Raw genomic sequence first — 25,586 nt, forward strand, 5'->3', positions numbered from 1 at the left:
TAAAAAAAAGTGCACTTCCATTCATTGTTTCTATGCAACTTCCTATCCTTTCTACAGTAAAGAAGGTTAAAATCCAAGACAATTTATGTGCTATCTCTGGGGAAAAGAAACTGTTTCACAACAAAGGGCATGGCCATAGCTTGGAAGAATGAACTAGTGATACAATAATAATTCCTGATTTGTTCATTTCTTCTTCAGAGTCATGGTTCTAAACACGTCTTGAGGTGGTAATGAACTAAGATAACATGCTACATTTTGTTCCCCATTCAAACCAACTTTCAATGACAGCCATAGGATAATTTTATACGTTGTCCTGTATCTGAAGTCATTTTCAATCTTACTTCATCCATCATTGTAGTATATCCTATTCTGGGGTGGACCATGGCATCTGGTTAACAGAACACAGCAGAACTCTTAAGATTTTGGAAAAATATTAGTGTTGAATGGGGAGATGTGTGCACAATAACATTACCTAAATCTGAATTTGGCAAGGACATTGCTGGAAACTCTGTTTTTTTGCTGCTGAATCAGTGTAGTATGACTTTTGTTCAGCAACTCATTCTGGATCACAAACAGACTATTTTGTCTTTAGTTCACTGTAGTGAAAACAAAAGTTTGGGATTTCGGGGTTATCGGAATGAAAAAACCATACAATTATGTTACTCTGATTATGCAGAGAAAAGATGAACTTCCATCAGTGGAGTGTTTCTAAACATTCAGTTGGGAGGAAAAAAGAGACTGTTATTTAGGCATGGAAAAGTACTGGGGAAAAGTTCCTTGCAAACAGCATGTCACTGCAAATCCAAAAGAGAAGAAATTAGAGCTCTGACAGTGCTCTTTGTTGTAAAATAAGTACAGCAAAGATTGTGTAAAAAGTAGTGCTTTGATATAGTGTACAGTACATTGGTTTTGAAAGACTTCTTTGTTTTGCAGGTACAGATGTTTGTTTTCTAGGTTATGCTGCATGCATAGCACCATCACGAAGTTGTGCTCAGCAGATGTTATACTGAACAGTTTTTTCATTCATTGCCTGTTTTTTGTTTAATCAATTTATTAAACACCTAAACAACTCTAGTTGATTATACATAGAATTTCACTTCAATCTCTGCTCCAGCAGAGGAAAATTAGCCAATGTACACAGCATAATGCACGTAGAGCTTATTAAAAGAAACTAATTTAGTTCTGACATCTTAGTCTTTAAAACTATTGTTAGGTTTAATTCACTTTGTCATGCATATTCTTTTTCAATGTAAAACTATGTATTTCATTTGGTAGTTATTTTTTCTAAGTTAAAACTGCAGTGTCCCAGGCTCACCATTTTATAATTTAACTTGCTTCAACTGTGCTTCTTGGCAGAGCAAAGACAAAAATATTGGCAGAAACTTTTTTTGAAAAAGTGGAAGGAAACATTTCTAGTTCCAAAAGGCAGTTTGCATTTATTCCCCAAGGGAAAATGACAGAAGTATGCAAGCAGCACATGGGGTTAGATTTACTTCTGCTGTGACAGATGCAGTGGGCCATATATTGCTGTCAATAGCAAGAAATGGCAGGAGTAAACGTGTCACAAGATACCATAAAAATTTCTCTCTATGGGGGAGAATCAGTGTGTCTGGATTGTATTTTATGAAGTTATGGTTTTAACTGTGAGTGGTATACAGCATTTGTGGGATACCCAAATTGTTTGAGAATGGGCAGGTGGGAGAAATCAGATAGTTATGCCCTACTTGGTGAAACTTTATAGAACAGTGTAAAAAAAAGAAAGAAAGAAAATAGTACCTTCGTTTAACCTTAGCTTGCCTTGTAATAAAGAGGCCTGGGTACTATTTGCAAATCCTCCTGGATAAACCCAATGATAGCACAGAACAAGAATTGTCCTGGGTGGCAATGCTAGGCAAGGAGTACATTTGGTGATGCCTCTGTTTGCGTGGAGGATCACCGAACAACCACAAAGCGGTTGTGGTACGTGGTTTAATATGTTCTTCCATGAGTATGCCCAGAGGAAGGTTATGTGTTATGTGATGGACAAAAGTCTGCAGTGTTGCAAGAATTTGTTGAAGGCAAGTTGACACTTAGCGTCAGTATGGGGATAATGTTGTGCTGCTTTTAATTGCATTTTACATGTTAAACACTGCTAGTTCTAAATCCTGCAGTGTGTGCTGACCACTTTCTGGGAGCGCATTTTCCTTTTTCTTGCTGTAATTTCTCACAGTTTGGCCATTTCTAGTAGATGTGTGTGTGGAGTCTGAGGTTTTGGGAGCCTCTGCCATTCTGGTGGTTTTTTAGAGTTGACTAAACTATTTTGAGTCTATGAACCTTTCCCTGTAATACTAAACCTCTCTCTTTTGCCCCCTGGGGTGACTCAATTTAAAAGAACCACCAGGAAAAACATAATTTTCTTTCTGAAGAGAAAACTGTGTTACATGTTGGCAAGCAACGAACTCAAAAAGTTACGGTGTCTTAAGAGCAGTATACCAGTCCTGAGTAAGATAGTTATGCCATGTTTATTATTTCAGTAGAATGTTTTGGTCTCCTGTGCCACACTCACTCTTCCCCTCTCCCTCTGTTTTTTTTACTGTATACTCATTGGACTTTTCTATCCCATCTTTTCCTTTCTTCCCAATTTCTTCTAATCAGAAATGAAACTCACAACCTTTGAGAGAATCAAATTATCGAACTCAGCCTTCAAATGGATTCATACCAGATAAAAACATCCAGCCTAGGTAAAATCAAACAAATATACCTGTTCCTGTTAGGTGCTCATCTCTACTCACCTTTATTGTTGTGTTAGAATCAGAGGATGTACATTGCCTAACAGTTGCCTCAACTTCTTCACAGCAGTTGTTACATGCATCTTAAAATTTGACTCCTTGCTTTAACAATGGCAAGTTTTGGTGCCATGCCTGCCCTTCCTCTCTGTGCTCCTAAAATGTTTGTTCATTCTCTTTCTGTTTCATTTGAAGTGTAGGGATGTTTTTACCATTGACTTCAGTAAAATAATAACTCTTAGTATCATTCTTGCTGTGACAGTTTTTTCAGTTTTATTATCCAAGTACTTCAGTTCAGTCCTTGCCAGCAGATTTACCATATGAGGTAATGGAAATTGTGCTACTACCATCAACATAAATCTTGAAAGAATTATCACTGTTCTGATAGTAAGTTACATTTGTATTAATACTGAGATCTTGCTAAGATGTGTCATGATAGAATAGTTCTCTTTTTTACTTCTTCACTTTTCAGTGAAGGCCTAGTGGGGAAGGAGGTGGTGTTTATTACTACTTGTTCCACAGTTCTTTAACGCTTTGCCCAAGGTCTCAACACACTAAATACTGGATTTCCAAGAAGAAATCTGGGTAATGGGGATAATGAATGATCTTTACTCTTATCACATCTAGATATCCCTGATCACTGTCACAATGTTTTCCTGTGCCCCCACTCTCTTTGCTTTTTCTTGCCTGCTTACCTATTCAATGAAGTTTCTTTTAATTTTTTTTGTGTATAAGCAAAACAGCGCAAAAGCCATAGATGCTTATGACTAGTCAAGCAGGTTGATTTATCATACAGTAACATATATTCTGCAAGATGCTGGCAGTTGCAGAAAGGTTGGGTTCAAATATCTAAGTGTCCCTCTTAAAATGAACACATGCCTTTGACTCAAGAAACCTAGAAAAAATGTAATGAAGATTCTGGGCACCCTTGCCAGGAAATGCTTTCTTTTTTTTGAATATGGCTATAATGAATGGAAGGGGGAAAGTGAAAGGGAAATACATTACTCATTTGGAAAACACAATGGGAGTAAATCAACAGCATGTTTATGCAGATAATAATTAAAAATGTTGCAGTATCATGGGCAATCGTCCTTTACCTCAGTTTTCCTAACTGCCAGTAGAAATAGGTGGTGGAGAAATGTCTTTATCTCACTTCCCTTCTTTCTGCCCTTTTTCTTTTGATGCATCTCATTCCTGCTTTTTCAGTGGTTTGTGACATCCAAGAGACGGTCAGTGTATTTGGGTAGGTCTGGATCCAGATCCTGATGAGAACTGTCTCTCATCATGATGCTGCCTTGGTGATGCCTTGCAACATCATTGTGTCCATGCTGTCTCACATGGTATTTTTACTTCTAGCCAGGGTTTGAATTACACTCTGATGCTTAGGGGAGGGTTGGGGGCAGCCATATGTCAGAAGTAGCTGGTGCTGCTGCCTGAGCTACTTAGAAAGGCATGGGGCGGGCTGAGGGCTCTCATCTCTTACGGGGGGCTCAACCCCCCTGAGCCTCCCCCACATATTTAGAACCCTGCCTCTAGCCACAATGCTGTTTCCAGGTCTTAATCTCCTAACTTAGTCGTGGAGAGTACAATTTCTTGTGCTGAAAAAGGACATCTCACCCCCTTGATATTGTGTTTCTCTGAAGGAGCACATCAGTTCTGAGGCTCTTCTACCTACCACACTGATGTCAGTTAACTTTGTCAGTTGCTCTGTGGAGGGAGTTCAGTACTATATATAAGACTTGACCAGAATATGATATATTTTGCATACAACATGCCCCAAAATAAAACATGCATCTTGTTTTTGGAGGGCAGAAAGAGACAAAATTTGGGGGTTTTTTTCCCCCAGAGTCATGGCTTACTGTGTGACATTTGAGTCCTCCTGGAAACACAAAACATTCAGGAAGTGTGCATCCCAGGAGGCAGTCCAGAGGCAGCAAGAACTTTCTGCTGCCAGCTGCCTCCTCCAGATTGTCTCTGGGGACACCACACTTCCTAGATACTCTGTTTCCAGGAGGACTCAGTTACACAAGGCTAGGCCTTAGATCCTTGCAAGGACAGCAGCAAGACAGCTAAGTTCCTTGCTGTAAGTAGAGATTTATATAAGTCCCCGTAAATAAAGTGTTGTTTTCACTTCATAAACCTCATCAAAACACTACCCACTGTTCATTTTCTGCCTTAGGCACAAGCTACAAGCTATTTAGCTAATAGCTATCTTTGAGAAGTTTAACATAAAATTTCTCCATCTGGGCAGCTGCAAGGCATATACAGTAGGGCTGTGCAAAGCTTCGGTTGCTGATTTGACTTGGAGGAGATTTGGCGGCTGAATCTCTGAATCTGAAATGAATTGGGAGACCAATTAAAAGGTCTGAATAAATTTGGAAAAGATTAGGAGATTTGGGCAGTTGCTGCTCGCCACCGCAGGAAGCTGGACCTGGGTTCCATGCCAATAAGTAGGGGGTAGAGAAGTGGGGAGTGGACCATGGGGGGACCCCCCACCAAACTCCATCCTCTGCCTGCTCCCCCAGGCCCCTTGAGTGCCCTCTGACCCCTGCCCGCTCTTCCACCCCCAACAATGGCCGCCCTGCCTGGCCCCACACCTACCGGCTGCTGTAGCAGCTGTTGGGGCCTCTGGGAGCTCATGGCAGAGCCCCCCCAATGCAGGGCAGTGGGGATTGCCTCCCCCCCACATGGCAGGAGCCGGTGATTATGGGGCTTTTTTTTAAAGGGCCGAGGCACTGGGGGCGGGTGGAGCAGCCATTGACGGGGCTGGGAGAGAGGGCGGGGTGTGAGGCCTGTTCAATTCAGAGATTCAGCTGATTCTGTGGTGGCGGAATCTCTGAATTGGGTTTGACCTAATTAATCTGATTCGACTCACTGAATTGAATAACTGTCCCTTGAATCGGCTGAATCCGAAGCGAATACTAGTTGCTTAGCACAGGTCTAAAGTACAGTGTGTCCAGGCTTTCTTATTTTCTAGTGAAGAAAACAACTTCCCTGCTTAAAATGCACCATTTATATTGCTTAAAATGCAGTTTTGGGGGGCCTGATTTTGGAGAAAAAGCTGTATATTGTAGGTGAGAAATATGGTATATATCACAAAAAATCACTTTGAAATAAAGAACCTCTTTTCTGTAACTTCATGTTCTTGTTTCCAACCACACTCCATTGCCCCATGATACGTGACTATGGTTTTAGTTATGGTGAGCCTCTTTACTTGGGCATAAGCACAGTTCTGATGCCTTTTAATTTTACAAGAAGGATAACTTTTCATTACCCCTACAGCCAAAACTTAAATTCATTTTAACCAAAGTGACCACAAGGTACACAAAGGTGTAGTGGGACAAATGATATCTGGCTTATTCTATGTCTTCTTCAGTTCCATCAATAGGTAATGGCAGAGAGCTTATTTACCACAGGATTATTGATGCAAGAAAGTAGATATTTTTCTCTTTGAAAGACTGGAAGATGCCTCCTGGGTTATTGAGTCCAGTCCTGTGTATATACATCCAGTTTATTCCAGGATTCTCCAGCATCAGTATTTCAAACTCTCACAGACAGCTACCAGGCTACCAAAACCACTAAAGTAGAACTAGAACAACCTATGACATACCATAGGTAAAGAGAAAGAGAAAAGGGCTCTTATTGACTGTCCCTCAATATAAGGATGACAGTCTTCCAATAAATAGGGAAGTCATCAGTGTGTCCATAGATGACTGAGTAAGGCATTGAGATCCTCATATTCAACTGCAGACATTGCAAATAGATCCATGAGGAAGGAGTAGATTCTGTTGATATTGGGTCAGAGTTCTTTCTTTGTCTTTCTGATATACCCATTTCCATAGTGAGGTTAGGTTTCTCAAAATGATTGGCTTTTCATACATCAGGATGTCAGTGGAGATGATGCATGAGTCCTGCAGATATTGATGTTAATATAGCATTTCTTCATATTGGCCTTCAACATATATTCCTCTTTTGTCTACTTCTGTAGTGGCGAGTTGGAATTATAAGACCTGCTTTGGGATCTGGTTGTTGGGCATTTTCATGACATGTTCTGTCCAGTGGAGCCAGTCCCTATAAGAATGGTTTTGATGTTAGTGGAGTTTGTGAGAGCCAGAACATTGGCATTTGTTTTTATGTCCTTCCTAGTGATATGGAGGATTTTACAAAAACATCTCGTAACATTCCAGAGCTTTCAAATGTTTTCAGTATGTCATCTAAGTTTCACATCCATGCAACAGGGTAGGGATGACAGCCCTAGATGACACCCCTAATAGATGATAAATTTTTAGGGATGACACCCCTAATAGATGATAAATTTGGTTTGGGTCTTGATGTCATGATTATCAAAGACATGATTTTGGAGATATCCAAGACTGCACTGGCAGACTTTATCCAGAGATGCATATTTCATGAAGTTGGCAGCAAGTCCAAGTATTTCATATACTTCACAGATGCAAACGAGTGACCTGGAGCTCGTCAGCTGAATGGCACATGCAACACAATTGCCAACATACTGAAGATCAGTAATGGAGGTGTTTGATTATCTTGGATGTTAAAGAGGTTCTCATCTCTGCAATGCTGGATGCTAGCTCCAGATGTCAGTCTGTCAGCAATGAGATGTGGAATACCTGTGATATAGATGGAAAAGTATGTTGGTGCAATCACGCATCCTTAAAAGAGAGTGGTTTTATTAAGTGTGTTTTAAGGTTGTGTTGCATGAGACTTCAAGAAAGGTCTCCTTACAAGGTTGTCTCCTTGCATCTCTGAGCACTCTGGTGTCACATCACATTAGGGTCTTCTTTGAAACTAGATCATCTTCCTTTTGTTCTATTTGTCATCCTAATATCAAAATAGCCCCCTCCCCATCATTGTCTTTGTGCAAATCTGTCACTGGGGCACAGTGAAAGCCATGCTTGGACAGTTAACCCCCTTTAGAATAGATTTATCAGTGACTGTATGAGGTGTTATATTTAGGTATTAAGAGTGATGAGATGAATTCCAGTAAGATCCTAAACAGTCTGTGCAACTAGCAGATAGTAATTTACATCACTTCAAACTTGACAGTACAGAGATTCCTAGTGTTCCTGAAGTCTGCTATATCCAGGTGTCTTTAAACTTTTGTCTTTATACAAAATGTCCAGATTTGTAACATTTCCCTTTTATAAAAATCAATTAAAGGAAAGAACAGATTTCTCCTAAGAAGTGTTGTATCCCCTTGCTGCAGGTTACAGGCTCTTACATGGTCTTTTGGGATCGCTGTGGAACAATGCTAACGTGCTCTGGGGCCCACAGCATGAATTTGCACAATCTGTGGGAATTGGTCACACTTTTCAGCTGGCAGCAGTGCAGAAATCTCCATGGATATATATTAGTCTATATTATTTAAATCAATTCCATCATGGTTATGAGTTGGGCTTGAGTTATAATATTCCACCTTCCCCCACCACTTATTTACTACTTTATTACAGTAGAACATACGTTACTCATTAGTAGCATGGGTGATATGGGAAACCAGAATGCTTAAATTGTCAAATAGGTTCCAGATGCTAGTATCAAACAGGATTGGATTTGTATTAAGCATAGTTTTAAAATATATTTATTGGTAGTAGAAAACTTGTTTAATTCAATTCTCTAACAATTTGCTATCCCAGCACACATTTTGCTATATAAGAATGTATATTAATCAATTATTGAATAACATTTAACCTGTTTTTTATTTACAAACGTTAGCCAATTAAATATTTTATTATAGTACAAGCCAGGATATGTTAAATATGACAGTTGAAAAAATGAACATACTGTCCAATGGCAAGAAAGTTTAGCACGAACCAAGTAAAGATGCTGTATATAGCCACATGTTTGTTTTAGTGTATTTTCAATAGGGGTAGGACTACATTCATAGAATCAGAAAAACAGGTCTTGAAAAGACCTCAAGTCATTTCATCCATAAAAACATAAATGGATTCCAGTATCCTGAAACTATCATATTTAAACTGAAGGTTAAACCTCAGTAAAATGGTAATTTTTTCTCTCTTTGAGGGACAATGTAATGGAAAAGGAGGCAGGGGAAGGTTGAATTCTTTTGTCTTTAGTTAGTCAGAGAATCAGTGAGTTGGGTGGATGAGACTACCAGTTTATCATGTTAATTTGGGTATGGTGTTGGTGTAGTTGAGGTAGGTGAAGTAAGAATGTGAAGGCTGGTGGATAAAGATCTAGACTAGAGTCAATGTGTGGCAAAGCAGCAGGGCAGTAAAGCCAAGGCTGGATGAAGCTGTGGTTTAAAAGTTTTCCAAAAGGAGCAAGGTGTATTAGGATGATAAATTACAAGACTGGTAGTGTCAACAAGAGGTTTTTTTGTTTTTGTTTTTAATTTGGTTTTGCAGACCTACGGACACAGACTCTTCATGGAGTGTACAAGCCCATAGGGGAAAGAAATTAACCACCTAGTCAGAGGGAGGAAATAGGAGGGAAGGAAGACAGTCAGATAGTAGATTAGTCCATGAGGGAGCCAAGAGTAAGAACAGCTAATCTAGGGAAGGGGAAGTGGGAGGCACAGTTGTAGTCCCTTCGTTTGTGAGCTGCTCAGAGCAGGAATTCTTGGATTTAGAAAGTATCTATCATGCCAGTGGCACTTTGCTGAATAAATAATGTTATTGAGCAGAGGGAAGGTGTTCAGATACTAGGCTGGTGACCATGGTATGAACATTAATAGATCGTTACATGTCCAGACAGGCCCACATGTGCCTTTTGCCACATCTCAAAGCAATTTGAGACGCAGCAAGAGGCGCGCTAGGAACAAAAATACAGTCCCTGTGCTGCATATTTGCAGTGTGGGATCAAAACTTGATACCTGGATATCTGGGTATCAAAATAAAACATGGGGGGAGAAGTAGGGCAGGGCACGGTCCCTGACTATGCCTGCCCTGAGGTAACCCAGGAGCCAGTCCCCCAGAGAGATGCTCTGGTTCCTGGCCAGAGTGTCTCTAAGGTGCTCCTGCTGCCCCAGCACGTGGGACATGAACCCTTAGCATGCAGGGGAAGCAGAAATGTGGCAAGGATAGGGACCTGGGCTCTGTCATGGGTAAATAGGGACATGGCAAGGGGGGATGAGAAGCGTCAGGGGGTTGTGGGGAGTGTGATGAGTGATAGGGGAATGTGTGGTCTGTGGGTGGGTTTGTGGAGGGGCTCAAGTGGGGGATGCCACATGCCTGCCCCTGGCGCTGGTGGCACCAGCCAGCGTGGCTGTGGCCCAGCTACAGGTGCAACTGGCAGTGGCGCAGCGCTGTGTGACCCAGGTTCTGTACATGTTGAATGGACCAGGCCTGGCCTGGCCCACTAGCACACGGCTTTGGACAGGACTGGGAAAGCAGTGCGCTAGCGGGCCAGGCTGGGTCCGTTCAGCATGTACAGAGCCCGGGTCACACAGCACCACGTTGCCACCGGCTGTGCCTACAACTGGGCCACAGCCATATTGGCTGCTGCTGCTGGTGCCAAGGGGGACAAATGGGAGAGGCAGGTGTGTGTCAGCTCCCACTTGAGCCCCTCCACAAAGCATGTGGTAGGACCCGACCTGGCCTGGCCCAGTGAAGCCCACTAGTGCGCCTTTGCACAGAACCGGGAAGTGCAGCTGCGGGATGCACAGCTCCTGTGTAAAGATGTGCTAACTGCATGGCCTGGGTCAGGTCATGGTTGGGTCAGGCATGTTTTCCATAAGGATGCATGGTCATGGTGTCGTGCCTACAATGGGCTATGACATATTGCCGCCTAGGCCTCATGGAAAATGTGCCTGACCTGATCTGATCCAACCTGGCCCAGGCAATGCAGCTAGTATGCCTTTGCATAGGAGCTGTGCATCCTGGAGCCCTGTCTTTCTGTCCTGTGCAAAGGCACGCTAGTGGGCCACGCTAGGTCAGGTCCTGCCATGTGGTTTCCTCCTGCACATGCCGTGGGTCTAGTAGTGCTGCTGCCAGAGGCAGGACCCAGCCTGGCATGATACCTGGTCCCTGCGAGTGATGTAGGACCCCAGGTGACAGTGTGAGTAGCCTGGGGCTGCCTCAAGATGCATGGCCCTGTGCTGTGCTGTGTTGAGCTGGTCCTGCAACAAGTGGCCCAAGCAGTGCTGGGTCTGAGGTGGCTGGGGCTGTACCACACTGCTAGGGACTCTGGCCACATGTGAGGCTCTGAGCGCTAGGCGCACTGAGTGCCCAGTGGCTGCCGCTGCTGTGTGTGTGGGGGGGGAGCTGTTGGCCCTGTGGGGGAGAGGCAGTCCTTGTGCTGTGTGGGTGTGTGGGGGACTTGTGCCCTGTGGCGGGGCAGGGGACCCACCCCTTCTGGACAGCCCCCTCACAGGTTTCACCCACATCCCCCCTACACCCCACCCCAACCCCTCCTTCAAACCCCACATCCCCTCATCACACAGCCATCGTGCCCACCTGCCAGACAGGATGAGACCTGCTGACAGGAGCTGTGGCTGCAGGGGTAGCTGTCCCCACATCCTAGTTAGTGAAGGGGTCATGGGGAGCTATAATTGTTCTATGATAAGAAAACCAAAAGCAAACATCATAACATTTAGCTATTGATATTTTCCTGTGTTTTCTTTGATTCTTAAATAGATGCAGTTGGAAAAGAGGCTGTGTAACAGACCCTGAATCTACCCTGGTCATTGGCCTGTTCTTCCCATTGCCCAAGTGTCTTGCATATAATGTGGAAGTATTTATTATACTGACTATATAATAATCCCTTTTGCCTCCACACTGATGCAGAGCTGGTTTGGCTAAATGGGGGGAAAAGCTTCTAGTTCTGTGTTTTGTGCAGCATCTAGCAGTGAGATTCTGGTATGCAAATAATAGGAACACAGATGCAAATTTTTACTGCCTTCTCTGTTTGTTTTCAGGGCTATTGTCAAAATGCTCTTGTTGAGTGTGTGCTGTTTGTTCTCCTTTTGTGTTGTAATTCATGCCTGGAGGAGTTTCTTTAACAAGTTTTCTGGGAGCTGGCAGGATGTGTAGTATGTCTAAGTGGGTTTCAAGAACCAGCCCCTTTTCACAGGACAGCCTGCATGACCTAAGGCACTGCAGGAGTCTCCTTGTTCTCAACAGCTTTGCTCATTTTGGATAAAGACTGTTTTACAACACGCTAACTTGCAAATGGCTAGTTGGTAGCTGTATCTTCAATGAGCTTTCTTTCTACTAAGCAAAGTATAGGTCAGTGCAAATAATGAATTAAAAAGTAATGCTTGCTGATTACATCTTGGGCCCAGTGTTTTTTAGTGACTAACTGGATGTGTTCCAGATTTTAGAAGAAGACCTCTAACATATTTCTGATGAACTTTGTGCTTGCTTTGTTTTAAAATGTCCTCAGTGGAAGCAGTTTCTTCTAATCACAAATCTGTGCTAAGCTGAGAAGTCATAATTCAAGCTTATATCCTCTTTTTCATTATTATCTCCCACACCCTGCTAGTCAGTGCCTGGGGCTAGTGCCCCATTTGTCCTCCATAAGTTATGCTACTGATTGTTGTGGTATCTTGGTATATCACTTCAGAGCATCTTGCATACTGCATAGGTGTATGGCACTATATCATGCTGTGGTGATTATTTGAAAGGGCGTACACTATGTTGTGGGCCAGCTAACTCTTATCAGTTTAGATAATTGTGGTCAACCTCAAAATCGACCCAGCAATTCAGACTTGGACTCATTTTACCACATGGTAAATGTCTCTGCATTGTGGCAGTGCACCCTAGCTATGTTCATATATTGCACTGACATATTGCATCGTGATTTTTTTCAGATTTTGTAATAACGACAGTTGACATTGACAAATAACCTACATAAAAGACAAGACAATTCTCCTCCCTCTACCCTCTCTCTCCCCTTTCTCTCTACTTTTCTTTTCTTTCTCATTTAATTTCCTTCTTTAGGAAGAGACTGCCTTCCACTAAATTTGGAAAGGAAAAGTAAAACCTATTTCAAATGAAGATAATTAGAGAGTGAGACGAATGAAAGATACAGTGCATAAAAGTATTAAAAAATAAGTAAAGGAAGTTAAACAATTGATTTATGATGATGAAATTTTTTCTATCAGGTGATGCAGATAGTGAAATTGAAACTTCTGTTAGTGTTCCAATGAGTTATATAATCAAAAAGATCATTAATGTTTAGAAGGTGTGTAATTTACCCAGTAGCTCCTTTTCTCTGAATGGTGCAAATTTGTGACTTCATTTGCAGGTCCTGTGCCAAGGAATGAATGTACCCTATCACCTGTTAATAGTTCCCACCCAGTTCACGCCCTGCTGGAAAGCTTTACTGTCTTATCTGGCTGTGCAAGCAGAGGCACAACAGGTCTGCCCCAGGAGGTGCATATCCTCAATCTCCGAAACCCTGAGGAAGATCTTGGCTATCATGAAAGAGAGGTAAAAAGGAGATTTGTTCACTTTTTGAATAAGGTGTTAATTATAAAAATGGCTGTAAATGTTCTTTTTAATAATAATTTGCTGAAAAAGAGTTTTCAAAATAACAGACAGAAATGCTACAGGTAATGTCATGGAATTTGCATTGTTGCTTTGCACCTATGCTTTGCTTGTTGAAGAAATAGAATCTCTTTAGGAGTTCAGAGTACTCATTCCATTCATCACCTTTTACCACCACATACTTTAATTAATAAAAAAAACCCCAGAGTGGTGAATAAGAAACAGATTTTGTTCTGGAAGAGGAGTTCACAGAACCAGCTGTCTTCAAAGCCAGATCATTTAGCTAAATGTGTTGTAAATTATCATGAATACTTTGGGATCTTTGCCAAAGTGGCTGTAAACAAATATTTACGTTCAAATTCTTTTGCCCTATAATACATCTTTAATTCTTAACTGATGGGGGCTGTAGTTCAGAGCGCAAGTGTTGCTGACTACAGTAGTTCTTAAGCACAGTGGAATTACTTATTTATGTAGGCTTCATTCAGAGGGATTGGGGAGAAATTTAATTCTAGCTGCTATGAAGGCAGCAGCATCGGAAGAAAATTCTTAACGTTAACTCTGCAATACTGCTGTTTACTCTGAAAACAGATCAAAGTGGAGTGCTGAAATGAAAGGAAAATATTTCATGTCATGACAGCTCAGGTTCTTAGCTCTTGTACTTACAATATTATGCAAAAAAACCCCAACCTACTCAGTATTGCAGTTATATAATATGCAGAATTTGTAGCATTAGAAAAAAAACCTAAGCCTAGGGTTTTAAATAAGTGTTTTAAAACAGTGGTTCCCAACCCTTTTTATACCGTGGCCTGGTGGGAATGGGATGGGGCATGCGGAGCTGGCTGCCTCCCTCTTGGGGCTGCTCCGCCATGCAGCTTTAATCCTGGAAGCTCAGCTTTAACCCTGGAAGCCGCTTGTCTTGATGGACGTGTAGTTGGGACTGTTTAGTAGTCAGTATATTGTATATACCACCTAAAACTTCAACTGTTGTGAACTTAAACATTTACAGTCCTGATTATAATGAAAAAGGTTATTCATTCTCTTTTTCAGAATTCAGCCTCACTGCCTGCCCTCAGCCAGAATGCCAGACCCACTTTTGACTAGTCACTACCTCAATGAATACATAAATTTGTACGAGCCCTATCAGGGTTGGACAAGAAAAGTAGAGACTTTTCTTGTATTTCAATCACAGAATTTGGGAAACATTTGGCTAGCACTCTGAGTGCAGTATAAATGCTTAGGAAGATACAGGTACACTAGTCAATTGCCCATCAGGAATGGGTGGGGATGGAATGCCACCATCCTCCCCGCCATGCTGCTGTCACCTCCCAGGAGTGGGGGAGGGGGAGAAGCTTGCCCCTCCATCCCCTATGGCCAGCATCCCATGCTGCCATCACCTGCAGGGAGCGGGGTGGGGGGGCGGTGGGAGGGCGAAGCCAACAGCATTGGGTTTGGCCCCCTGCTCTGTCCCTGCTGTCATGGTGGTGCACTACTACCGGCACCTGTCCAGAACACTCTTGGGAAATTCTGATTGTTTGTTTCGGTAACCAATCAGAGTGCTCCAAAAGCGTTACGGACAGAGAGACAGACAGACGTAGCCCTTTATTATGTTAGAATTGTATTTTCTGGGCATGAAACCCGTGTTATAATTTGAAACTAAGTCTGCTTTTCCAAGATCCTGATTTCTGCAGTTGTTGTGGACTTCACTGGAAGTCTCCTGTGTGAAAGGCCACAGAATGTTCTTGTAATCTAGACAAAATCGTGGAAGATGGGTGCAGAACTGGGCCTCCTGCTCTCTCATAATCTGTACAAAATTACACAAGATAAATTAACTCTGGAACAAAATAGCCTGCAGCAGAAAGAAGCTGTGTGTGTGCCACCACACATACTTAAGTTAGCAAAATAGTTTGTCCAAATCCTACCTTGTTCTTCAGAATACTATGACATAACACAAATGTTCTGTGGCAAACACTGTTTTTCATCTGTAATATATAGCCCGTAACTTCCTTCTCAACCGCCTAATATCTCTCTAAACCCTCCTAAAGTTATAGTCTTCTCATGCCTCTTGCCATGTCATACATGCATGACATAAAGCACAGTTTTGGAATCTGGGATCAGATCCAAATAGTGCTCTTACAGCTTGCTAGTGCAGGGAGTGCCAGGTTCCCCCTGTGCTGGCAAATTGAAAGCCAGGTGCCTACATGTGGGGCTAACAATCAACTGATTGCCAATCCTGCCACAATGCCAAGTCCTGTTTGCGGCCCAGGGCTCTCCAGGGACTAGGGCTGACAGTCAGCTGACTGTCGAGACCCTGTGCTGGACAGCTATAGCTGAGCTGCTTGGTGCAGGGTAGCAGAGGCTTCCTTGCTGTGAGGGAGCAGAGACTTTCTCTGCTAGGGACTTTAAACCCTGGGTTGGGGTTCTGCTTCCCCACACAGGGCACTCTGGCCAGAGCTGTCTGGTGCAAGGTCTTAAGTCTGAGCAGTGGGAAGCCCTTGGGCTTCCCTCATTCCCCCAGCCGTGCCAACAATCAGCTGATTGTTAGTCTCAGTCCCAGAACTGCACTGGAGACTTCTACTGATTGTCAGTCTCAACCCTGAGTCTGTACAAGGGCCATTTGATTCTAATGTCATCCTGGAGCCAGGAGAAATGTTGACTAAATCCAGCCATGCAGCCAACATCAAGCTGCATGAACACGTGGCAGGGTCTATGCCAAGTTAAAGCATGATGGAAACCAGTGCAAAATTATTACGCACATTTCATGGAATAACTTTGCAGCTGGTTTCACGTTTTGTTGCAGCATTAATTGCCTGAACATGTGACCAGATTATTATTTAAGGCTTAATTAATAGGTTAATTCCATCTCAAGTATAAAATCTGTCAGGGGCCTTGGGAGATGACTACTCTGAAATGAACAGGAAGCTGGAGAAATGCTAGCTGGCAGCAGCAAAGACCAGAAGAGTGTATACAATTCAAAGATCAGATTTTACTTATTGGATAAGAGTCTGAAAACAAAGCAGAGCAAATGTTATCTCTTCTATCATTGTAAAAATCAGGTCTAATAGGCCTTTTGACTTAGAAGTGGAATGCAACCATCACTTTGTGTTAAGTTAAATTGCTTCACCATCTAGGGCATTTCCTGATGCCTGCAAATGCTGATAGCAGAGACTGAGATTTGTATGTTTACTATAAAATACTTCCTCAGGTTTCTGGAATAGAAAAGTCTTTTTCTTTGTAAATGTATTGATGATTAGCTGCAGTGTTTAAGATGCATTTCAAACAGATCTTCTCTGCATTTGGTGATCTGTTGAAGTTCTGATGATATGGAATATAAGACTTTATTCTTCAAACTAGAGTTGTGTTGATGGGGGGTTTTTTTGTTTTCTGATCTTTTTTTATTATTATTATTATTTTTTTTTTAATTTGTCTTACAACGGGTGTTCCTAAGTTTCACATTCCTTACTTGCTGAGAAGAGTGTAAACTTCCTGCAGTAAATTCCTCATACAGCTCATGCATTAAACATGCTAGTACAGTTATCAAGGTTCTCATAAATATACAACATATATACATGAATATAACTTAATTTGACACATGCTTAGAGTAAGTAGAAAACAAGCTCCCTCAGACTTAAACATTCAGGGGAGTCTGTTCTTTCCATGACACATACATAAAACTTCTGCTAAGATTAACAGGAATTATTAGTGCATTGCAAACCGAAAATAATAGCTGGACTGGAAACATGGTATTTTAGATGTATGCTACAGCTTACCATAATGCTAAGGTGCCAATCACTTGTGTTAAGGTTAAAATTGCTAAATAAAAAGGTCATGTTCTGACATGTTACATCATGGCTGCTGTCTTCAAGGAGTTTATTTACTTTCCTGCATTTTTCCCCTACCCTAGTTTTTTTTTTTTTTTAACTGTGGGTGACATCTCATTTGTTGAAAATATCAAGGTGTTCTCTTTAAAAAATCTTGATAATGAACTCTAATCTTTCACAGACATTTTTCAGATGTGTCTTATATCCTGTGCCCTCCTAATTTACCAGCCTTTTTCACAGGGGGTGCATGTAATAAACTTAATAGCTATGGCTGATTGTTTGATCAATATTCATCAGAAGGTGAGGGAGTTGAGTAGATAGGAGAAGGGGGTCTGAACTGTTCTGTGAACCAGAACCTACCTCTTCACATTCAAAATCTTACATTTCATGATACCTTTCTCTTTAGCTTTGGGTTGCTTCTCTGCTTAAGTTTTAGTACCTGTATAAAGAAGATCATGCTTGCTTTTTGAGAGCTGTTGAAAATTACTTAATATGTGTAGTTTCACAGTGTATAGGTAAAATTAAAATGATTTAAAGATGAAAAACACATCTTACCAAACTGTATCTTAATGGAAGATTCTTTTAGCATAATTGTCAATTATACTTCTTTCCGCTGTTGCAGTCACACAGCTAATGATTGGAATGGCTAAAGGAAAAGAAATGTAAAATTAATCTCATGTGTATACTTAAAATTGAATGCATGTGAGTAGATGAAATCAAAACCCTTGGCAATGCATTCGCTATTGTTTTCAGATACATCCTCATCCTCAGTAACTTGAAGATGCTGTGCCTGATATAGATGCCTAATGTGTGTGTTTTTGTTGTTGTTGTTGTTGTTGTTGTTTTTTTAAATGAAGGCAGGACAATTAAAGGCTCAGTTCTGCTCTTGGTTGCATTTGTATGAATCTCTGTGTTTTGTGTGTTTTTGAAGTACTGTATTTACTCAGTTCCAAGATGAGGGTTTTCCCCCATTTAACATGGCTGGGGGAAGCCCCTCTTGGAATTGAATGCAAGGTGGTGAAGGTGCTCTGGCTCCAGCTCTAACTGCACCTCTGGGTCAGTGCCAGAGCCACAGCTGCTTCCTGTTCTGCACCACCTGATTCTTGCCTCTCATCACCCATAGCCTTGGGCATCTACCTCCCTGTCCCTGCCCACTCCCCTTCCACATCTTCTGTGCACCCCACACTCTTCCCCACTCCCCCTTATCTTCGCTCCAGTGCTGGCCAGCTCTGTCCGCTTTGTATCAGCCCAGTCCTATAGCAGCTGTGCCAGCTCCACACTGGTGCTGGGCTGGGGTCATGCTCTATACCCGAGGCTGCTGGAGCCTGCTAGTGCATGGGTACGCAGGGCGAGGGGCAGAAGCTGCAAGGAGGAGAGAGACAAAGCGGGGTGGTGGGGGCCTGAGGCTGGGGCAGGGGTGGGGGTAAAGGCAGGCACAAGGGGATGCAAGTGGGTGAGAGGGGACACGAAGCAGGCAGAAGCTGCCTTCCCTCTCTGTATTCCTTGTTCCCCACTGCTCCGACCATCACCTATCCTCTTACTGCCTCCCCCAGTGTCTGCCCTACCACATGCCCCCCACTACTGCTTTCCTTACAGCACTAGAGGATGAATTTAAAATTACTCTCCAATAATTTGATTTTACATGTGGAATATTATAACAAAAATTTATAAAGTTTTCATGTATAGAAACTAACTTTGGGATGTCATCTCAAAGTCAGTGCTATCTTGGATTCAGGTAAATAAAGTATTATCTCACAAAAATAACTATACAACACAGAGCAGAATTTAACAGACCCTTAAAATAAGATACCTCCCTGAGGGGTTAATTTGACCTTAAAAGTGACCTAACTAGGCTGTAGTCACTTAGCAGTGGAGAGTATCAGCCAAGCTGAACAGGTCTTAATCACACTCATAAAACAGTCATAAAATAATGGAAGAAATTATTTCAGCCAAAATATATCCAGAAAAAAATAATTAAATTTCTAGATGTAGTAAAAGTGAACTTGGGAAAGATACTGCTAAGTCTGAGTACCCAACTGATAAACTATTTCCACTGCAAGACCTTAACAACATATCCTGAACTAATATTTATCACACTGTGCTATTGTCTGTAGAATTACATGTTGATGGGAGCTGATTATTATTCTTTCTTTAGCAAAGTAATTCTGTTTTTAGCACTAGAGAATTTTTGAAAATGATGCTGGAAAGAAATCCTGGGTCATATCCGCTATTCTTCTGGGCGCAGACTGGATTTTCCTCTTCGTCAGTCTCATGTGTTTACTTCAGCAATCACAAAAACACCTTTAGGAATAAGTGTAGAGCCTTCAGGTTGCATATATGCACACTGGGAGTTTCTATACACTTTACAGGTACAAAAGCTAAAGTAGCCTGAGAACTGGGTTAACCTGAGCTTTTAGATTATTGAATATGCTTGTAGAAATGTATAGAACAGGCATGTATAAACTTGGATGTTGTTTTGTGTGAACATAAACGGAAGCTGAGGAAAGCCTTTTGAAAATTTACCTGTTGATGTTGGTGGTCTGATGCCTTTCCTTTGTAAATTATCTTCTTGCCTAATCAGCATCTCTGTTAATCTGTGATCTTCCAGAAATGTACACATACGTACATTGTACATACTTCCATTGGCTTCAGTGGTACTATCCACAGTATGCAAGTATGTGTAGGATTAGGTCTTAAAAAGATTTAGGAATGCTTTGAATTTTACATGTTTCTGTTATATTTTCATGCGATTTCCCTTGCTTTGCTGCTCTTCTTCTGTATCACAGGATCTTCAAGTCTTCAGACAGGTATCATACTCCTCTTTTCATCATTCCTCAAGGCTGTACTTATTACATTTCTTTAATGTCCCTGAATAAGATCTTAAATTCTCTTGTGATCCTTGATCTTATCTGGGTTCCCCTCTAGTTTTTTATTGTTTTTTATTTTTATTTACTTTTAGAACAGTCTCCCTTGTATCACAGAATGTACATATACCCAGGCTTGCCAAGGCTAAATTGAGGAAAGTAATTCCTTCTATATCCAGACATCGTGTTCTGGAACAATTATAGCCTTCAGATAGAGCATTGGTATGAGGTGGGGTGGATGGGAGTGGGGACGGGATGGGAGGGGAGGGGGTTTATTCTGATTGCAGGGAAAACATTTTGACCTGGGCATAAGGGCTGTCATTCTTCTCCAGGGTTACTTTGCATAACATGCTGGGAGGAAAATAATCAGGGTTTGATAATCAAGACCTTGAGTTATCTGGGTTACTCTATTGCAACAGCTTTTTATTTTATTTTATTTTATTGGTTACATTATTGCAGTATGAGTTTGTCCACTCACTATTTGGTGTCTCAGGGTGCCTGACTAGTATGCACCAGAGCCAAATCTGCTGGAGTGTTCTAATTAGAACTCCAGCGTGCTGCAATGTCTCATGTATTCAGTGTCTCACATTTCAAAGTGGTGATGGGGGCACTTTAACTAAAGCTCATTTGACAAGCTTTATTTTAAGCCCCCCCCCGCAGCCAATATGAGGTGTGGGATGCTGAGTACGTGAGACGCTGTGGCATTTTAATTAGAGCAAATCTTGGGAGCTGCTCTAATTAAAATGCCTCCCCCCAATCCCAGAGCTTGTAGATAGGTACCCTCAGTTCCCATCCTTTGTATTATTGCATCTAATTGTCATTCTTCTCTTGTGCTTCTCAGCAGTTTTTCCTCACTAAATCTTGATACTGTATTTACTCAAATCCAAGATGACTCTGAATTTAAGAATACCCCCCAATCATTTTCTTCTCGTGTTTTTGTCATAAACTAGGTTAGGGGTGGCCAACCTGCCGCTCTGGAGCCACATGCAGCTCTTTAGAAGTTAATATGCGTCTCCTTGAATCTTTGCACAAGCACACAGTGACCAGCTTTTAAATGGCTTCTAAATAGAAGATAGTCACCATGTACAAAGATTCAGGGAGATGAATATTAACTTCTGAAGCGCTGCATGTGGCTCCAGAGCTGCAGGTTAGTCAACCCTAAACTAGATGCTTTCCCAGAACTGTGCACACGTGATGGCTTTTTCCATTGCTGCAGTGAGATCCTCCTTCATGCTGGTCTCACCAAGGAGTCAGCAGACAAGCAGGTGCCTCCAGTGTGCACTTTACCACACTTGTATGTATTTGTGTCACTAGAGTAGACCCAGTTGATCATGTTTGTTTTTTATCTTCCAGTTTGTGTGTGGAGATGATTCAGGCATTGCCATTTTGGCCAGTCTAGATCAGCCCCTCTGGGAAGGTCCTCTTGAGGTTCTAGGTCCATTTCAGAGAACCTGATTGCACGTAATCTTTCCTTCCATAACTTCAGTCATGCCTTGTCAGCTGTTGTATCCAAGGGTGCAACACTGGTCAGAAAACTCTTTTGCACTTTAGGCCATTTAGTTACATCTGTGTGACCACAGAGCAGATGCTTGGGGTCTTCCATCTGCCTTGATCTTTCTTGTTGGCTCACTACCATTCTTCTAATATCAGGTGGTACAATGCAAGCCAGTAAATACAAGCTATCTTTTAGTCTTGGCTTTAGATATCCTGTTGTTTCATGACAGCTGTTGTTTAGAACTGGGTTTAGTTTTTGGACATGAACTGATCATTGCACACTGGACATCCATGCTGTGCAGTGGAGTAACACAAACTAATAGCAGTGCTTCATAATATAGCTGGTTTTGGTCCTCACTTTGAGGTGACCAATTTTTGAAGTATGTTGTTGTGGACATTGACTTTCCCTTTTGTCTTTTCTACATGTACTTTGAAGGTAAGTGTTCAGTCTAGTGTAATCCCCAAGCACGCAGGGTTTGGGTGATTAGTCAGTGGGGGTTCCATCCCAGGTGATGTTTAATTTCCACTTGGCTTCTCTATGGTGTAGGTGAAAAGCTGTGACCTGTCTTGGCTGGGTTGGTGTAAAGCTGGTTCTTACTGTAGGAATCTGAGAGGTTGCTCAGTGTATATATTAGTTTGTTTGCAACAAAAGCAAAGTCCTTCTCTTGTGACACAATGCATAAATCAACAGTGTATATGAAGCTCCCCATATTACTCTGTATGGGTTAATCATTGGTCACTGTTAAAAAGGATCGGTGCTAGCATACTTCCCTGTGGAAAGCCATTTTATTGTCATCTCCAGCGACTCTGTTTCATGAGCAGTTCTAGTTAAAAATGTCTATTTTCCAAAAGAGATTGGATGAGCTGGACTAGGTGGTAATCGTGTGTCATATCATAGACTTTGGCAAGCAGGTTTCAATGGTTCACTGTGTCATATGCTGCTGATAGGTCTACAAACACAGCACCTGTTATCAACCCTTTCTTGAATCCATCTTCTGTATTCTAGGTGATGTTTACTATTTGGCTAGTACAGGAATTGTTCTGGTATTAGATGTTGTTCAATATGAGGTGAAAGGCAATTGAGATAAAGCGTTCGTAAAGCTGATAAAAATGGGACAGGAGTGACACTGCTCTAAAAGTTCTCTGAACCAGAGGCATCCTTCCCTGGCTTTAATAGTGCTGTTACACAGGCTTGCTACCATAGCTTAGGTCAAGGGTGGTCAAAATGAAGCCTGGGGGCCGGATGCGGCCCGCCAGGCCATACTATCTGGCCCACAGGGCCCCTAAAACATTTAGAAAATGAATATTTATCTGCCCTGGGCTGCCTGTCATGTGGCCCTTGATGGCTTGCCGAAACTCAGTAAGCAGCCCTCTGCCCAAAATAATTATCTGGCTTAGGTATTCTAAGAGTTGATGAGCACTTATTAAAAAGGCATTATACCCTGATTGTGGGAAAGTGATGTGATATATGCACGGAGCAAATCAAGCATTGAGTCCAGCTGCTTTGTCATTCTTCAAGTGACTTATTCAGGGGTCAAATTCATCCATTATGTATGGCATGATAAACTGATTGTCCTGTAGATCAGTTTGCCATTTAATCCATATTTTGTGCTGGTTTTTTTTTGTTTTTGAAGCTTTGCCATTGAGTAGAAGCTTTTGAGCCACCTGGCTGGCTCTGATGTTGTGGCATTGCTGTATCTTCATTGGGTTGTTACTTGGCTTGCAAATAATTAATTGTGCTTCCTTGCTAGTGTGGGTCATCTTTTCCTTTGAGTAATTCTTTCCATTTCTATCTCCTTTCTTCTTGCAGCTTGTTAGTCAGGGCTGACCCTGCTGCAATAGTGTCTTCTGAGAAACCATCTCTTTGAAACCATACTGGTATTTTTTTGTATTCAGCTGATAGCATGGGAGTAAACCTGGTATATATTCAGTTCTGCATCCTCAAGTTATATACCTCTTGGATTCAGTTTTGTGCAGTGCATTTGTGAAACTAGTTTGTGTGTCACTTTTTTGTCAAGGTCTTCAGAAAAGCCTCTCCAGTCTGCTCTCTCAAAATTGAAGCATCTGTGCATTGGTATCGTATTTGGAGTTATGGTAGCTGTGATATTGATAGTGATTGGTCTGTGCTGTGGATGGGGAATGGTCTCTAACACATCTTTTTTGCACATAACTTCTATATTGCTGTCAACAAAGCTGAGGTCTGAATTGTAGCTTTGTCTTTTTCAGGAGCTAGTCAAAAACCAGGTAGCTTTGAGTCATGGGTTGGGCTTAGGTGATACGCCTCATCCTACATCTCAACTAAGTTGCCATATGCGTCGTTTTCATTGCAATGCCATGTAACACCGTGGCTAAAAGTCACCAATGATCGTGCATGCTTTTTCGTGGTCTAGGTTTCCTGGACTCACAAAGGGAAAGAGCTTCCCCGGTGGCTTATAAATGGATGTTATTGAGATGTTCATACTGATGGTTAAAATTTCAGTGTTCTGTCATTAATGTTGTGTTGATGATGAGCTCTGGTTTCATGAATAATTAGATAACTGTTAATTATAATACATTATTATTATGATGATGGTGGCAGTGAGGGGGCAGGTGGTGGGGCAGTCAAGCGGATTGACCTCTGTCTGTTGCCCCCTTGCCTTCTGCTGTCTGAACCCCCGGTGTCTTCCTCCCTCTTCCCCCACCCCCACTGCTTACCCTTGTTTTGGTTGCAGCAGGGCTCTGGTTGTACTCCAACTGGAGACACAGAGCACATGTTTGTTCTGGCTCCAGCTGTTACTGGGCTAGGTTGGGGCCAGAGCAAACACATGCTGGAGCCTTGTCGGAGCCAGAGCAAAAGTAAGTTGCAGCTATCAAGAGACTTGAAGGGTAACAAGAAGGGTTTCTACAAGTATGTCAGCAACAAGAGGAAGATCAAGGAAAGTGTGGGTCCCTTATTGAATGGGGGAGGCAACCTAGTGAGAGATGATGTGGCAAAGGCTGAAGTACTCAATACCTATTTTACCTCAGTCTTCACAGGGAAGGTCAGCTCCCAGACAGCTACCTGGCAGCACAGTTTGAGGAGGAGGAGAGCAGTCAACAGTGATATAAAAGTAGGTTAGGAACTATTTAGAAAAGCTGGACATGCAGAAGTCCATGGGTTCAGGCATGACACACCAAAGGGTGCTAAGGGGGTCAATTGATGCAATTGCAGAGCCACTGGCCATTTATTTGGCAATCAGGAGAGATCCCAGATGATTGGAAAAAGGCAAATATTTTTAAGAAAGTGGAGGAGGAGGAGGATCTAGGGAGCTACAGACTAGTCAGCCTTACCTCGGTCCCTAGGAAAAATCATGGAGCAGGTCCTCAAGGAATCCATTTCTAAGCACTTGGAGGAGCAGAAGGTGATTAGGAACACTCATCAAGGATTCACAAAGGGCAAATCATGCCTGAACAACCTGATTGCCATCTATGATGAGTTGACTAGCTGTGTGGATGCTGGGAGAGCTGTGGACATGATCTGTCTTGACTTCAGCAAGGCTTTTGATACGGTCTCCCACAATGTTCCTGCAAGCAAGCTAAGGAAGTACAGGTTGGATGAATGGACTGTAAGGTGGCTAGAAAATTGGCTTGATTGTTGGGCTTAAAGGGTAGTAGTTAATGACTCAATGTTTAACTGGTAGCCAGTATCAAGTGGAGTGTCCCAGGGATCAGTTCTGGGGCCTGTCGTGTTTCGTATCTTCATCAGTAACCTGGAAGATGGGATGGAGTGCATCCTTAACAAGTTTTCAGTTGACACCAAGCTGGGGGGAGTAGTAGATACGCTGGAGGGTAAGGCTAGATTTCAGAGAGACCTAGACAAATTGGAGGATTGGACCAAAAGGAATCTCATGAGATTCAGTAGGGACAAATGCAAAGTCCTGTACTTAGGACAGAACAATCCCATGCACTGGTACAGGATGTGGACCAACTGGCTAAGCAGCAGCTCTGCAGAAAAAGACCCAAGGATTACAGTGATCTGAAAATAGTTACAGTGAGCTGACAATAAGCTGAATATGAGACAGTAGTATGCCCCTGTTGAGCAGAAGGCTAACAATGTACTGGGCTGCATTAGCAGAAACATTGCCAGAAGATTTAGGTGATTTATTCTCCTCTTTTCTGCACTGGTGAGGCCACATCTGGAGTACTGTGTCCAGTTACGCC

General features: G+C 42.2%; 1 protein-coding gene and 1 long non-coding RNA gene across 6 annotated transcripts in view; both read left to right on the top strand.

Moving 5' to 3' along the window:
• The window catches only part of TGFBR3 (transforming growth factor beta receptor 3), a 190,857-nt gene that overhangs the window by 64,017 nt on the left and 101,254 nt on the right, over positions 1-25,586 (top strand). For all 5 annotated transcript variants that reach the window (XM_019531117.1, XM_019531116.1, XM_019531121.1 and 2 more), the window contains one exon: positions 12,990-13,174. In XM_019531117.1, the coding sequence (XP_019386662.1) occupies positions 12,990-13,174 (185 nt within the window). The remainder of the gene's footprint in view (positions 1-12,989; positions 13,175-25,586) is intronic.
• Positions 21,167-25,586, top strand: part of LOC109307298 — an 11,626-nt gene continuing 7,206 nt past the window's right edge. The window contains exons 1-2 of the long non-coding RNA XR_002100225.1: positions 21,167-21,178; positions 24,534-24,535. This is a non-coding gene — a long non-coding RNA (uncharacterized LOC109307298). The remainder of the gene's footprint in view (positions 21,179-24,533; positions 24,536-25,586) is intronic.

This window comes from Crocodylus porosus, unplaced genomic scaffold (assembly GCF_001723895.1).
Source record: "Crocodylus porosus isolate Cpor-Errol unplaced genomic scaffold, CroPor_comp1, whole genome shotgun sequence".
Taxonomy (NCBI): domain Eukaryota; kingdom Metazoa; phylum Chordata; order Crocodylia; family Crocodylidae; genus Crocodylus; species Crocodylus porosus.